The sequence below is a fragment of the Martes martes genome (genome assembly GCF_963455335.1).
Source record: "Martes martes genome assembly, chromosome: 10".
Classification (NCBI taxonomy): domain Eukaryota; kingdom Metazoa; phylum Chordata; class Mammalia; order Carnivora; family Mustelidae; genus Martes; species Martes martes.
In genome coordinates, this window is record NC_137898.1 from 84,092,487 (window position 1) to 84,106,616 (window position 14,130).

At 37.7% G+C, this 14,130-nt stretch overlaps 1 protein-coding gene across 2 annotated transcripts in view; it reads left to right on the plus strand.

Annotated features, from left to right (window-relative positions):
- ARHGAP42 (Rho GTPase activating protein 42) overlaps nucleotides 1-14,130 on the plus strand; it is a 287,317-nt gene that overhangs the window by 213,687 nt on the left and 59,500 nt on the right. For both annotated transcript variants that reach the window (XM_080816690.1, XM_080816689.1), the window contains exons 9-10: nucleotides 10,010-10,110; nucleotides 11,943-12,052. In XM_080816690.1, coding sequence (XP_080672816.1) covers nucleotides 10,010-10,110; nucleotides 11,943-12,052 — 211 coding nt within the window. The remainder of the gene's footprint in view (nucleotides 1-10,009; nucleotides 10,111-11,942; nucleotides 12,053-14,130) is intronic.

The following is a 14,130-nucleotide window of genomic DNA, read 5'->3' on the forward strand; positions in this document are numbered from 1 at the left end:
AAATGAATAAATTTATATCCCTTTGGAATTATTTTTATATGAGGGTCAAATATCCAAAGCCTCTTTCTACTTGGTACCTTAGAATGCATTTATAAGAAAATCAGACCAGTTCACTAAAACATATTGGTTGTACTGTTGCTGTCACTGAATGAATAAGTTCTGTGGGCAATAGAAGATGAGATAAAGAATTATGGCTTTAGGGTTTTTATTCTGTAGTGGAAGGCATAAGACAAACTCATGCAATTATTAACTAGTAATCAATAGTAAATATCAGAACTGTAAATTGAGTGATAAATGGAGATACATGTGATGAGGTAGTAGTAGCAGATTATTGCAGTTTAGACACAGAGCTCCACTTTATCTAGATATGTGGTTTTGTGTTACCCACTTCTAGGCATACATTAAATTACATTGCAACAGACTTCATTTTATTTATTATTTATTTATTTATTTTCAATGTAAATTTTAGTTAAAATACAGTACAATATTGGTTTCAGGAGTAGAATTCAGTGATTCATCAGTACATACAATATCTAGTGCTCATCATGACAAGTGTCCTCCTTAATACCCATCACTCATCTAGCCCCTCTTCTACCCATCTTCCTCAACAACCCTCAGTTTCTTTTCTATTTCAAGAGTCTCTTATGGTTTGTTTCCCTCTCTCCTCCCTCCCCCCCCTTCTGTCCATGTTTTCTTTATTGAATTCCACATGAGTGAGATCATATGGTATTTGTTTTTCTCTGGCTGACTTATTTACTTAGCATAATACACTCTAGCTCTAGCCACATTGCAAATGGCAAGATTCCATTCTTTTTGATGGCTAAGTAATATTTCTCTCTGTGTGTGTACGTGTCTGTGTGTCTATCACATATTCTTTATCTATTCATCAGTTGATGGACACTTGGACTCTTCCCATACTTTGGCTATTGTTCATAATGCTGCTGTAAACACTGGGGTGCATGTACCCTTTTGAATCTGTATTTTTGTATCTTCTTGTTGCTGGATCATAAGGTAGGTAATAGACTTAATTTTAAACAGGAAGAACATGGTTCCAAAGTCAAAATTATGTTGGAATTCCATGCTTGCAACCTGTTACTGGGTGATTCTGGATGAACAATTTTCTGAGTTCAGTATTCTCATTTATAAATTACCTATTTAGTAATGATGTTGCAAGAGTAGAGGTGATATATGTAAAATGTGTCTATTATCAGTAGTGGTAAATAATACTTACCATGAACATTTACTATTCCATGAAATTTGTATTCATATCATTAGATTCTTAACATAACTGTTGAGAAGTATTAATCCTCTAAAAAGTACAACTTCAATCACATGCCTTTTGATGGAGAAAGTGGTATCATCTCCAACTCTTAGGCTATATATTTTTTTTTAATTTTTTTATTTTAATAAACATATAATGTATTTTTATCCCCAGGGGTACAGGTCTGTGAATCGTCAGGTTTACACATTTCACAGCACTCATCATAGCCCATACCCTCCCCAATGTCCATTTCCCCACCACCCTCTCCCGTCCCCCCTCCCCCCAGCAACCCTCAGTCTGTTTCTTGAGATTGAGTCTTTTATGGTTTGTCTCCCTCCCAATCCCATCTTTTCATTTTTTCTTTTCCTACCTCCCCCCAAACCCCCCCCCCCGCCTTGCATCTCCACTTCCTCATATCAAAGAGGTCATATGATAGTTGTCTTTCTCCGATTGACTTATTTCGCTAAGCATGATACCCTCTAGTTCCATCCACGTCGTCGCAAATGGCAACATTCCATGTCTTTTGATGGCTGCATAGTATTCCATTGTGTATATATACCACTTCTTCTTTATCCATTCATCTGTTGATGGACATCTAGGCTCTTTCCACAGTTTGGCTATTGTGGACATTGCTGCTATAAACATTTGGGTGCACGTGCCCCTTCGGAGCACCACGTTTGTATATTTAGGATATATACCCAGGAGTGCAATTGCTGGGTCGTAGGGTAGCTCTATTTTCAGTTTTTTGAGGAACCTCCACACTGTTTTCCAGAGTGGTTGCACCAGCTTGCATTCCCACCAGCAGTGTAGGAGGGTTCCCCTCTCTCCGCATCCTCACCAGCATCTGTCATTTCTTGACTTGTTAATTTTAGCCATTCTGACTGGTGTGAGGTGGTATCTCATTGTGGTTTTGATTTGTATTTCCCTGATGCCGAGTGATGTGGAGCATTTTTTCATGTGTCTGTTGGCCATCTGGATGTCTTCTTTGCAGAAATGTCTGTTCATGTCCTCTGCCCATTTCTTGACTGGATAATTTGTTCTTTGGGTATTGAGTTTGATAAGCTCTTTATAGATTTTGGATACTAGCCCTTTATCTGATATGTCTTTTGCAAATATCTTCTCCCATTCTGTAGTTGTCTTTTGGTTTTGTTAACTGTTTCCTTTGCTGTGCAAAAGCTTTTGATCTTGATGAAATCCCAATAGTTCATTTTTGCCCTTGCTTCTGTTGCCTTTGGCGATGTTCCTAGGAAGAAGTTGCTGCGGTTGAGGTCAAAGAGGTTGCTGCCTGCATTGTCCTCAAGGATTTTGATAGATTCCTTTCGCACATTGAGGTCCTTCATCCATTTTGAGTCTATTTTCGTGTGTGGTGTAAGGAAATAGTCCAATTTCATTTTTCTGCATGTGGCTGTCCAATTTTCCCAGCACCATTTGTTGAAGAGGCTGTCTTTTTTCCATTGGATATTCTTTCCTGCTTTGTCGAAGATTAGTTGACCATAGAGTTGAGGGTCTATTTCTGGGCTCTCTATTCTGTTCCATTGGTCTATATGTCTGTTTTTGTGCCAGTACCATACTGTCTTGATGATGACAGCTTTGTAATAGAGCTTGAAGTCTGGAATTGTGATGCCACCGCCTTTGGCTTTCTTTTTCAATATTCCTTTGGGTATTCGAGGTCTTTTCTGGTTCCATATAAATTTTAGGATTATTTGTTTTATTTCTTTAAAAAAAAATGGATGGGATTTTGATAGGGATTGCATTAAATGTGTAGATTGCTTTAGGTAGAATAGACATTTTCACAATATTTGTTCTTCCAATCCATGAGCATGGAATATTTTTCCATTTCTTTGTGTCTTCCTCAATTTCTTTCATGAGTACTTTATAGTTTTCTGAGTACAGATTCTTCGCCTCTTTGGTTAGATTTATTCCTAGGTATCTTATGGTTTTGGGTACGATTGTAAATGGGACTGACTCCTCAATTTCTCTTTCTTCTGTCTTGTTGTTAGTGTAAAGAAATGCGACTGATTTCTGTGCATTGACTTTATATCCTGATACTTTACTGAATTCCTGTATAAGTTCTAGCAGTTTTGGAGTGGAGCCTTTTGGGTTTTCCACATACAGTATCATATCATCTGCAAAGAGTGATAGTTTGACTTCTTCTTTGCCAATTTGGATGCCTTTAATTTCTTCTTGTTGTCTGATTGCTGAGGCTAGGACTTCTAGTACTATATTGAACAGCAGTGGTGATAACGGACATCCCTGCTGTGTTCCTGACCTTAGCGGAAAAGCTTTCAGTTTTTCTCCATTGAGAATGATATTTGCGGTGGGTTTTTCATAGATGGCTTTGATAATATTGAGGTATGTGCCTTCTATCCCTACACTTTGAAGAGTTTTAATCAGGAAGGGATGCTGCACTTTGTCAAATGCTTTTTCAGCATCTATTGAGAGTATCATATGGTTCTTACTCTTTCTTTTAGTAATGTATTGTATCACATTGATGGATTTGCGGATGTTGAACCAACCTTGCAGCCCTGGAATAAATCCCACTTGGTCATGGTGAATAATCCTTTTAATGTACTGTTGGATCCTATTGGCCAGTATTTTGGTGAGAATTTTTGCATCTGTGTTCATCAAGGATATTGGTCTGTAATTCTCTTTTTTGGTGGGATCCTTGTCTGGTTTTGGGATCAAGGTGATGCTGGCCTCATAGAATGAGTTTGGAAGTTTTCCTTCCATTTCTATTTTTTGGAACAGTTTCAGGAGAATAAGAATTAATTCTTCTTTAAATGTTTGGTAGAATTCCCCTGGGAAGCCATCTGGTCCTGGACTTTTGTTTGTTTGGAGATTTTTGATGACTGTGTCAATCTCCTTACTGGTTATGGGTCTGTTCAGGTTATCTATTTCTTCCAGGTTCAGTTGTGGTAGTTTATACATCTCTAGAAATGTATCCATTTCTTCCAGATTGTCAAATTTGTTGGCGTAGAGTTGCTCGTAGTATGTTCTTTTAATTGTTTGTATTTCTTTGGTGTTGGTTGTGATCTCTCCTCTTTCATTCATGATTTTATTTATTTGCGTCCTTTCTCTTTTCTTTTTGATAAGTCTGGCCAGGGGCTTATCAATCTTATTAATTCTTTCAAAGAACCAGCTCCTAGTTTTGTTGATTTGTTCTATTGTTTTTTTAGTTTCTATTTCATTGATTTCTGCTCTGATCTTTATGATTTCTCTTCTCCTGCTGGGTTTAGGCTTTCTTTGTTGTTCTCTCTCCAGCTCCTTTAGGTGTAGGGTTAGGTTGTGTATTTGAGACCTTTCTTGTTTCTTGAGAAAGGCTTGCACCGCTATATATTTTCCTCTCAGGACTGCCTTTGTTGTGTCCCACAGATTTTGAACCGTTGTGTTTTCATTATCATTTGTTTCCATGAATTTTTTCAATTCTTCTTTAATTTCCTGGTTGACCCATTCATTTTTTAGAAGGATGCTGTTTAGTCTCCATGTATTTGGGTTCTTTCCAAATTTCCTCTTGTGATTGAGTTCTAGCTTCAGAGCATTGTGGTCTGAAAATATGCAGGGAATGATCTCGATCTTTTGGTACCGATTGAGACCTGATTTATGACCCAGGATGTGGTCTATTCTGGAGAATGTTCCATGTGCACTAGAGAAGAATGTATATTCTGTTGCTTTGGGATGGAATGTTCTGAATATATCTGTGATGTCCATCTGGTCCAGTGGGTCATTTAAGGCCTTTATTTCCTTGTTGATCTTTTGCTTAGATGATCTGTCCATTTCAGTGAGGGGAGTGTTAAAGTCCCCTGCTATTATTGTATTACTGCCGATGTATTTCTTTGATTTTGTTATGAATTGGTTTACATAGTTGGCTGCTCCCATGTTAGGGGCATAGATATTTAAGATTGTTAGGTCTTCTTGTTGGACAGACCCTTTGAGTATGATATAGTGTCCTTCCTCATCTCTTATTATAGTCTTTGGCTTAAAATCTAATTGATCTGATCTAAGGATTGCCACCCCAGCTTTCTTCTGATGTCCATTAGCATGGTACATTGTTTTCCACCCCCTCACTTTAAATCTGGAGGTGTCTTCGGGTCTAAAATGCGTTTCTTGTAGGCAGCATATGGATGGGTTTGGTTTTTTTATCCATTCTGATACCCTGTGTCTTTTGATTGGGGCATTTAGCCCATTAACATTCAGGGTAACTATTGAGAGATATGAATTTAGTGCCCCTTTATTGCCTGTAAGGTGACTGTTACTGTATATTGTCTCTGTTTCTTTCTGATCTACTACTTTTAGGGTCTCTCTTTGCTTAGAGGACCCCTTTCAATATTTCCTGTAGAGCTGGTTTGGTGTTTGCAAATTCTTTCAGCTTTTGTTTGTCCTGGAAGCTCTTTATCTCTCCTTCTATTTTCAATGATAGCCTAGCCGGATATAGTATTCTTGGCTGCATGTTTTTCTCGTTTAGTGCTCTGAATATATCATGCCAGTTCTTTCTGGCCTGCCAGGTCTCTGTGGATAGGTCCGCTGCCAATCTAATGTTTTTACCCTTGTATGTTACAGACTTCTTTTCCCGGGCTGCTTTCAGGATTTTCTCTTTGTCGCTAAGACTTGTAAATTTTACTATCAGGTGACGAGGTGTGGACCTATTTTTATTGATTTGGAGGGGCGTTCTTAGCATTTCCTGGATTTTGATGTTTGTTCCCTTTGCCATATTAGGGAAATTCTCTCCAATAATTGTCTCCAATATACCTTCTGCTCCCCTCTCTCTTTCTTCTTCTTCTGGAATCCCAATTATTCTAATGTTGTGTCGTCTTATGGTGTCACTTATCTCTCGAATTCTCTCCTCGTGGTCCAGTATTTGTTTGTCTCTCTTTTGCTCAGCTTCTTTATTCTCTGTCATTTGGTCTTCTATGTCACTAATTCTTTCTTCTGCCTCATTTATCCTGGCAGTGAGAGCTTCCATTTTTGATTGCACCTCATGAATAGCTTTTTTGATTTCAACTTGGTTAGATTTTAGTTCTTTTATTTCTCCAGAAAGGGCTTTTATCTCTCCGGAGAGGGTTTCTCTAATATCTTCTATGCCTTTTTCGAGCCCGGCTAGAACCTTGAGAATTGTCATTCTGAACTCTAGATCTGTCATGTTACCTATTTCCGTATTGATTAGGTCTCCAGCCTTCGGTACGGCCTCTTGTTCTTTTTTTTGAGGTGAGTTTTTCCACCTTGTCATTTTGTACAGATAAGATTTGCTTTCTCCTGCTGTGGAATTCCGCTGTTCTTGGTGAGCGAAGTTGGTCTTGACTGGGTTTCTTGTTGATCTTCTGGAGGAGGGGCCTGTTGTGGTGATTCTCAAGTGTCTTTGCCGCAGGCGGAATTGCACCACCTTTGCCAGGGGCCGGGCTAAGGAATCCGCTGGGGTTTGCTTTCGGGAGCTTTTGTTCCCTGAGCGCTTTCCGTAGAGTTCCAGAGGACGGGAATGAAGATGGCGGCCTCCCAATCTCTCGGCCCGGAGGAGCCGAGAGCTTGGGGTTCCGCTCCTCAGTGCACTCTCAGAGCAAAGCGCCCAACAGCCCCACCTCCCTGGCTTGCGGTCGCGCCTCGAGGAAAGCAGTCAATTGCTGGAGCTGGAGAAAAGCGCTGGGTCGCTTTTGTCTCCGTGGCCTCCGGCCGCGCTCCGAGCCCACCCAGCCTGCGACCGGCACAAGGTAACCCCGGGCTTAGAGCTCACTCCTTGGCTTTGTCGCTATAGCCGGCTTCCCCGCTCTAATACCTGCGAGCTCTGCGGCACTCAGACACCCCCAGTCCTTCTGTGACCCCGCGGGACCTGGGGTTATGCTGACCCTGCCTGGGTTTCCCCCCAGTTTAGCCTCTGGAGCGATGTCTCCCAGTGGAGCCGACTATTAAAAGTCCCGATTTTGTGCTCCGTCGCTCCGCCGCTTGCTGGGAGCCGGCCCCTCCCCCCGGGGTCTATCTTCCTGTCGCTTTGGATTCACTTCTCCGCAGGTCCTACCTTTCAGAAAGTGATCGATTTTCTGTTTCTGGAATTGTTGCTCTTCTTCTCTTCGATTTCCCGTTGGCTTTGTAGGTGTTCACAATGGTTAGATAAGCTATCTAGCTGATCTCCTGCTACCCGATGTCGTCTCAGCCTGCTACTTCTCCGCCATCTTGACTCCTCCCACCCTTAGGCTATATTTTCTTATATGTAAAATGCTCCTTATAATGTCTGACTTAATCTGTCTTCTCAGCGCAGTAAGTAGCACATGAGTCTCATATAATGTCTGACTTAAAAAAAGTTTCTAGATAACATGTGGACAGTAGTAGGTATTTAGTGAATATTTTTAACTCCCATTCCACAAATACCGTCTCAGCAACCTCAGATGATTACTGGGTAAGACAATTAAACTTATCTAATTAATTTAATTATTTTTAAAGATTATTTATTTTAGAGAGAGGGAGAGCATGCAGGGATATGGCGGAGGGGCAGAGGAAGAGGGGAGAGAGAAGCTTAAGCAGATTCCATGCTGAGCATGGAGCCTGAGGCCCAAGACCCTGAGATCACTACTTGAGCCCACCAGGAGTCCTACGCTTAACTAACTGCACCATCTGGATGCTCCTAAACTTGTTTTATTTTGCAACTCTAGAGATAGAATAAATTTTTGTTTCCCTACACTTTTTTTAAGGACTTTAGAATTTCTTGTCTAGGAACATTTACCCTGGCCTAGTGCCAAGCAACTTTAAAGGAAGTAGCATGTGTGTACAACAAACCTGAAGATTAAATGTATGAGGTTCTGAACTTAAGACAGAGGCAGGGAAAAAAACAACTTAGGTCTAAAATGTAATCAGAGCATTGCAACAGCTTTATTTAAAAATTATTTTAAAATTATTGCTTAAATTCAATTAGCCAACATATCATATTATTGCTAATATCACTTTATAAATTTCTTCCTAAGTAATAAAATCATTAGAAGGATTTTCATCCAGGCCATTTTCTACTCATCAGCTCTAAGCCTTTAAGTATATTATATTGCATGTAACAGAATTATCAACAAGTGTGCTTAAGTATTATAGTGTGAAATGGTCCTAAAAATGAATTGCAGTTTATTATAATAAACCTTTGTGATTACAAAGTATATAGCTATACCCTATAATTTTGAGATCTGGGGTTGTTTAAGTATTTTAACGCTAAATATGACACCGAGGGCACTATTATTACAGAAAAAATTTCAAATGCCTTATGAAACACTTTTCTTAAATAGTGCATTTTTACATTAAAGTTTCTTGCTTTTTAAATATATGGTTATGAAACCAAGCCAGCAATAATATTGTACATAATTGCTGCTGGAAAGATGCAGGTATTAAGCAGAATGGGACCTAGATAGAGAAGTTTGTGTAGAAAACAAACTGCATTTTCAACCCACTCGGCCCACTGTGGCATTGGGATGCAGGCTACCTGTGGGAAAACTGAAGATTTACCTTGGTCATGGAAAAATCGAACTCACTATGCATCCCTATTCCCTGGTGAAGCGGCAGCATCTAATTCCTTAAGAAGAATATAGGAGAATAATGTGGTATGCTATGGGAAAGAGTTGCACAGTACTTATAGGGGGGAAAATAAGCACTATACATATAAAACTTTCTTTTAAAATGGGAAGTAAAAGTTACTTTCACTTTAAGGATTACTTGAGTTTGCTAATTTTCAGATTAGTGGTAAGAGGAAATAACTCCAAGATCAGTGAAGTCTTAGAGAGAAAGAGAAGTGATTGATTCCTTCATTTGTCAAGAATTTATTGAGTGACAGCTAATATCTGGCCCTGTTCCAAGGATTAAGAATATCCTAGTGAACAGAGCATCACATGTTCCTGCTCTCATAGAACCTTAGAGTCTAGTGGTAGAAAGAGACAATAAATAGAATAAATTCATAAAATTTATCTTATTTTAGACAGTGATAACTGCTAAGAAGAAAATAAAGCAAGAAAGAGATAAATATCAAGGTGAGACTGTTGAGACATTAGATATCTCTGTAGGAAAGGCTGTATTGTAAGGGTGTCATTTAGGAAAAGACCCGGAGAAGTGACAAAGCAAGCCATGCAGATATCTGAAGTAGAAATACTCCAGGCTAGAGGAACAGGATGTACAAATGTCCTGGGGCAGAAGTGCATTCCCTGTGTCCAAGGGTAGCAAGGAGAATAGTGTAGCTAGAGCAGAGTATATGAGGCAGAAGGTAGTAAAATGTGAGGTAAGATCAGTAATAAAGGGTCAGATCATGTGCGCATTGTGTATAGTCATAGGCTCTTTGGTTTTTACCTGGAGTGAAATGGGAGACCACTGGAGGGTTTTGAACAAAAAGGATGAAATGAAATGGCTAAAATTTTAACAGTATTTCTGAAAGTTTTAAGAATAAAGGACAAAGGATAGAAGTAAGGAGATCAGTTATAGGTTATTTCTTGTTCTTACTACCTCTTGGGAATGTAAGGTATGCCACTTTTACTGAGGAGATAACTGAGGTTCAGATCTAAAGGGACTCTTGAGCTACAGGAGAGTGTCAGTGCTGCAAGCAAGTAGAGTCAAGTTGTTTGATTCCCAGACATTGTACCCTATAAAACTCTCCCTCTATACTGGCCTTTCTCACAGTAAATATTCTACAGCAGTATGGCCTGTGGAGACGTTCAGTTGTGTATCGTAGCATCAAAAACTGTACAAACATAGTCACAAATAATTTACTAAAAATCTGTAATATTTGTTTCCTTATATCAGGACCCCTTGGTTTTACATGGATTAAACATTATTGTACATATGATAAGGGAAGTAAAACATTTACAATGAGTGTTTCAGAAATGAAATCCAGTGGGAAAATGGTGAGTTTTCTTCTTCTTTTTCTTCTTTTTAGCTAAGTAATAGAAGTAAAAAAACAAAGTCATATTTGCTTGCTTTTCTTAAACATGTAAACAATTTTTAAAAATTGAGAAGTCAGAAAGTTTTCTCTAACTACAGTGATCTTGATGACTTAAAAAGAGCAGCCAGGATTTTCCTTTACCTTATAGTGGAGTGTTTATAAACAGTTGAGTTAAATGTAGAGAACTTTTAGTAGACCTCAGACATGTCCTCTCATATCCCTGTCACAGAGTTTGCTTTTAGCTGGCTAGAACCTCAGTAGAGACTCAATGGCTGGACCAGGCTCAAGGACTCTGCATCTTTCCTCCAGGCCACCTCTGTGGGAGGCTGCCTTTTGCCCCTGCATGCCACTTCCTCTTCTACATTGTGTACTGTTTACTGAAATGTTGGCCAGCATTCAGAAGAAATCAGTTGATGCCCATTTACTCCAAAAGTAAATTGGTCACTGGATGTCTTGCATGGCTAGTGAACAGTATAAAACAAAGTGTACTTTATATAAGGAAGTTCTACAAAGTACAACACCTTTATTGTATATAGTGTATAATCTTTTTGTGAATTATGATATGAATATGGCAAGTGACTGAATTTAAGAATTAGGTAACTGGGACCATCATCAAAGAATCCTAGAGCTGAGAGTTATCCTAAAGATTATTTAGTCCAGCCTTATTTTAACAGATTAGAAAATCAAGGTGGTAGAAAGTAAGTGACTCACCCAGCTAATTTGTGGTATGGATCATAATAGAGGTAAATGCTGATCTAACTTAGATATATATTCAAATACATCAGCTGAAACTTATTGTCCTTGGCCATTCGATAGAGTCTAATAATTTAAATGGAGAGACATAATATAAAGAACATGCCAGAGCAAAAGAGACCTTCAGCCCGTCATTAGAAGTTAAGGCCTACTGTGTACTTTAAAGTTTTCATAAGAAAAGTTGTTGCCTGAAAGTCAGCTTACATGACAGTCAGTGAGCTGTTAGCAGATAGACCCAAGCCAAAGTTCTGTTAATAAATCTATGACCTTTGTAACCAAAGATAGTAGAATTAACCAGACATTAGGGAAATATTCCTCTTAAGGTAACTGGTGTTTCAGGTATAGAAGAGAATTCTTACAACTCGAGCTTATGTTGGATCCTATCCAAAGAGTTAAGAGTTTAGGAGCAGAGTAGCAATTGGTTACCAGCAAAGCAATCATGCAATGTGTATGATAGCAATACATTTACAACAAGAAAATACTAGAAAAATATTATTTTGGTAGCTCTTCTGAAACTTTGAGCCAGTTATCATTTAATACTCTAAGGCTCTAATGCATAAACATACACATGTGTACACATACTTGCTCACATGTGCACATACAAACAAATGAATAATACTAATCTCTTAGCAACCTAGGGCATTTTGATGCCAAAGCAATAGTGTTGTATCCTGACAAGCTCTGTATATCTAATTGTGACATTATGGTAACTATGATTTCACACTTTTTCTAAATCTGAAGTCCTAAAGAATGTACATTGTAGTGCACTTTAACATAAGTAAGTATGTTTGAGACTACTAGACAGGCATGCCACAAGATTCTTTAATTAAAATGTGCATGTGGTTAGTTTATTAACTGTATTATAATTGGGCAGTTAACATTAGGCAAAAAGTCTGTATTCAGAGGACAGGATGTGATTATGACCTTGATATACAAGCTGTACTTAAGTATAACATTTTGGTGCAGCAGCATTAGTTGGCATTTTTAATATTCTCCAGTTGCCCTTGTCATCATGTCAATAACGTGTTCTTCTTGTTTCAGAATGGCCTTGTTACTGGATCACCAGAAATGTTTAAATTGAAATCTTGTATCCGACGAAAGACAGATTCAATTGACAAACGGTTCTGCTTTGACATAGAAGTAGTTGAAAGGTTTGAGGTTTTCTTTTCACTTTATATTTTTTAATAAGCTAAATTATTTGTTTCTATGTTTAGATATAAATATGAAACAGCATACAAGTACTTTTCAGTCTTTAAAAACATTATGCATGTTTATGTCATTCTTTGGTGTATTTATTCAACAAATATATATTGTGTGATGCTCTCAAAAAATAAATCAGACAAAGGATGCTAGCAAAAAGCAACATCACTCAAAGAAGAATTTGGGGAATCAACATAAATGACTATGTTAGGGGATATATGGGATGTATTGTGAACTTGAGTTCCCATCACTATGAATGATCCTGACAATATTGTGTACCACTCCTAGATAAGTCTTTTTGCGGACTTTTGAAGGCCGGTGGCCTTTGCTTCCAACGAGTAATAAGACACAGCTGGAAATGCCATAATTTTCCTTCAGCCAGTGAAATTCAGTACCTGCTCTGTGCGGAGCACCGTTCTAGACATTCTTAGCCACAGGATATTGGGAAAGACATAAGTGTACATGTGAGCTTATAACCTAGTAGGGATTTTTAGATCTGTCTCTCTCTCTTTCTCTCTCTCTCTCTCTCTTTTTTTTTTTTTTTTTTTTTTTGGTATCAATACATGAGGAACAGAACCTAAATAAGAATGGGTATACTTCTTGATCTCTCTTCTACTCCATGATCTATTTTTCTTCTCCTGCATTACTACCATACTTCTCTGAATATTCTAGCTTTGTGTGGTGTACTATATAGAATACATACTCTATATACTCTTATATACTATAGTTTACATATATGTAGATTGTAACTACTTAGTAGAGCAAGGCCCCTGTTTTTTATGCTTTTTAAAAATTGTGTTAAATATTTTGGCACTGTATTCTTAGATTATATGTATCCATTTATTAGGTTTTCCTTTCTTTCCAAAAAAATCCTTTGTGATTTTTGACTAGAGTAGCTTTAGAGTTATTAATTAATTGATGGAGAGTTGAACTCTCTTTGAAGATTTTATATTTTTTTAATATTTATTCTTGAGTATTTTCATTTTATTGCAGCTTTGAATAGAATTCATTAGTATATCTTTTTCCCAATGGATGAGACTCCTGTATTGAAGGGCTATTACTCTTTTTAATATATCAATCTATATCTGCATAGTTTTTGAGCTCCTTACTGATTTTAATAGTTTTGTGATAGGAACTTACAGATTTTCTATGCAGACAGACGCCAACACACTAGTGATTTTTCTTTATTTCAGCACTTTTTAGTTCTGTAATCCTGGGGTACATTGTTAAGTTGTGCTTTGGTTGTCTCATCTGTAAAATAAGGATAAGTACCCACCTCAAAGGGCTCCTGTGATGATTAAATTAGATTTAAAAAAAAGGAAACACATTTATAACATAGAGCCCGACACATAATAAACAGCCAAAAAAAATATTGTTATCTTATTATTTTTGTTGATGCTGGCTTAGATTCTCCAAGATCAAATGATCTTGATCTTCATATATGTTTTTCCTTTTCCTGTCATTCCAATGATCTGTTTTCCTGTTTTCACAAGAAATAATATGCTTTCAACACAGTTTTAAGTCATACCAGTTTTCAGTCACACAATATTTAACTCAGGTTTCCTCCTCAGTGTACCTCTTCACGGAGTGCTCTAATTTCATATTTAAATTTATTTTTTGGACAGTCTGCACAGTTAACTAGGTTAATTTAACTGCTTCTGAATTTCATGTCTTTTTGTATCTTATATTGCTTTCCTCCTTCCCTTTGCTTGCTCTTTCTCTCTTGAAGTACATCCTCAAGTAACTTACTCAGAATGGGTACATAGGAAAGGATGCTTTTTAAATGAATTAATTTTAATATTGTGATCATGGTATAAACATTTTGGTTTAGTGTCTTTTTAATAATTCACTAATTGCGGTATGAAACTTGTCATATGAATATACTCATTGCAATTATTTTTGGTGACTAGATTGTACACATTGGGGTCATAATATTTTTTTGGGGGGTCATAATCTTAATCATTCTCATATTATAGAACGTTTAGGTGGTTCTGAACTTTGGTGAATGTAACTTTGTCATCTTTTTTGG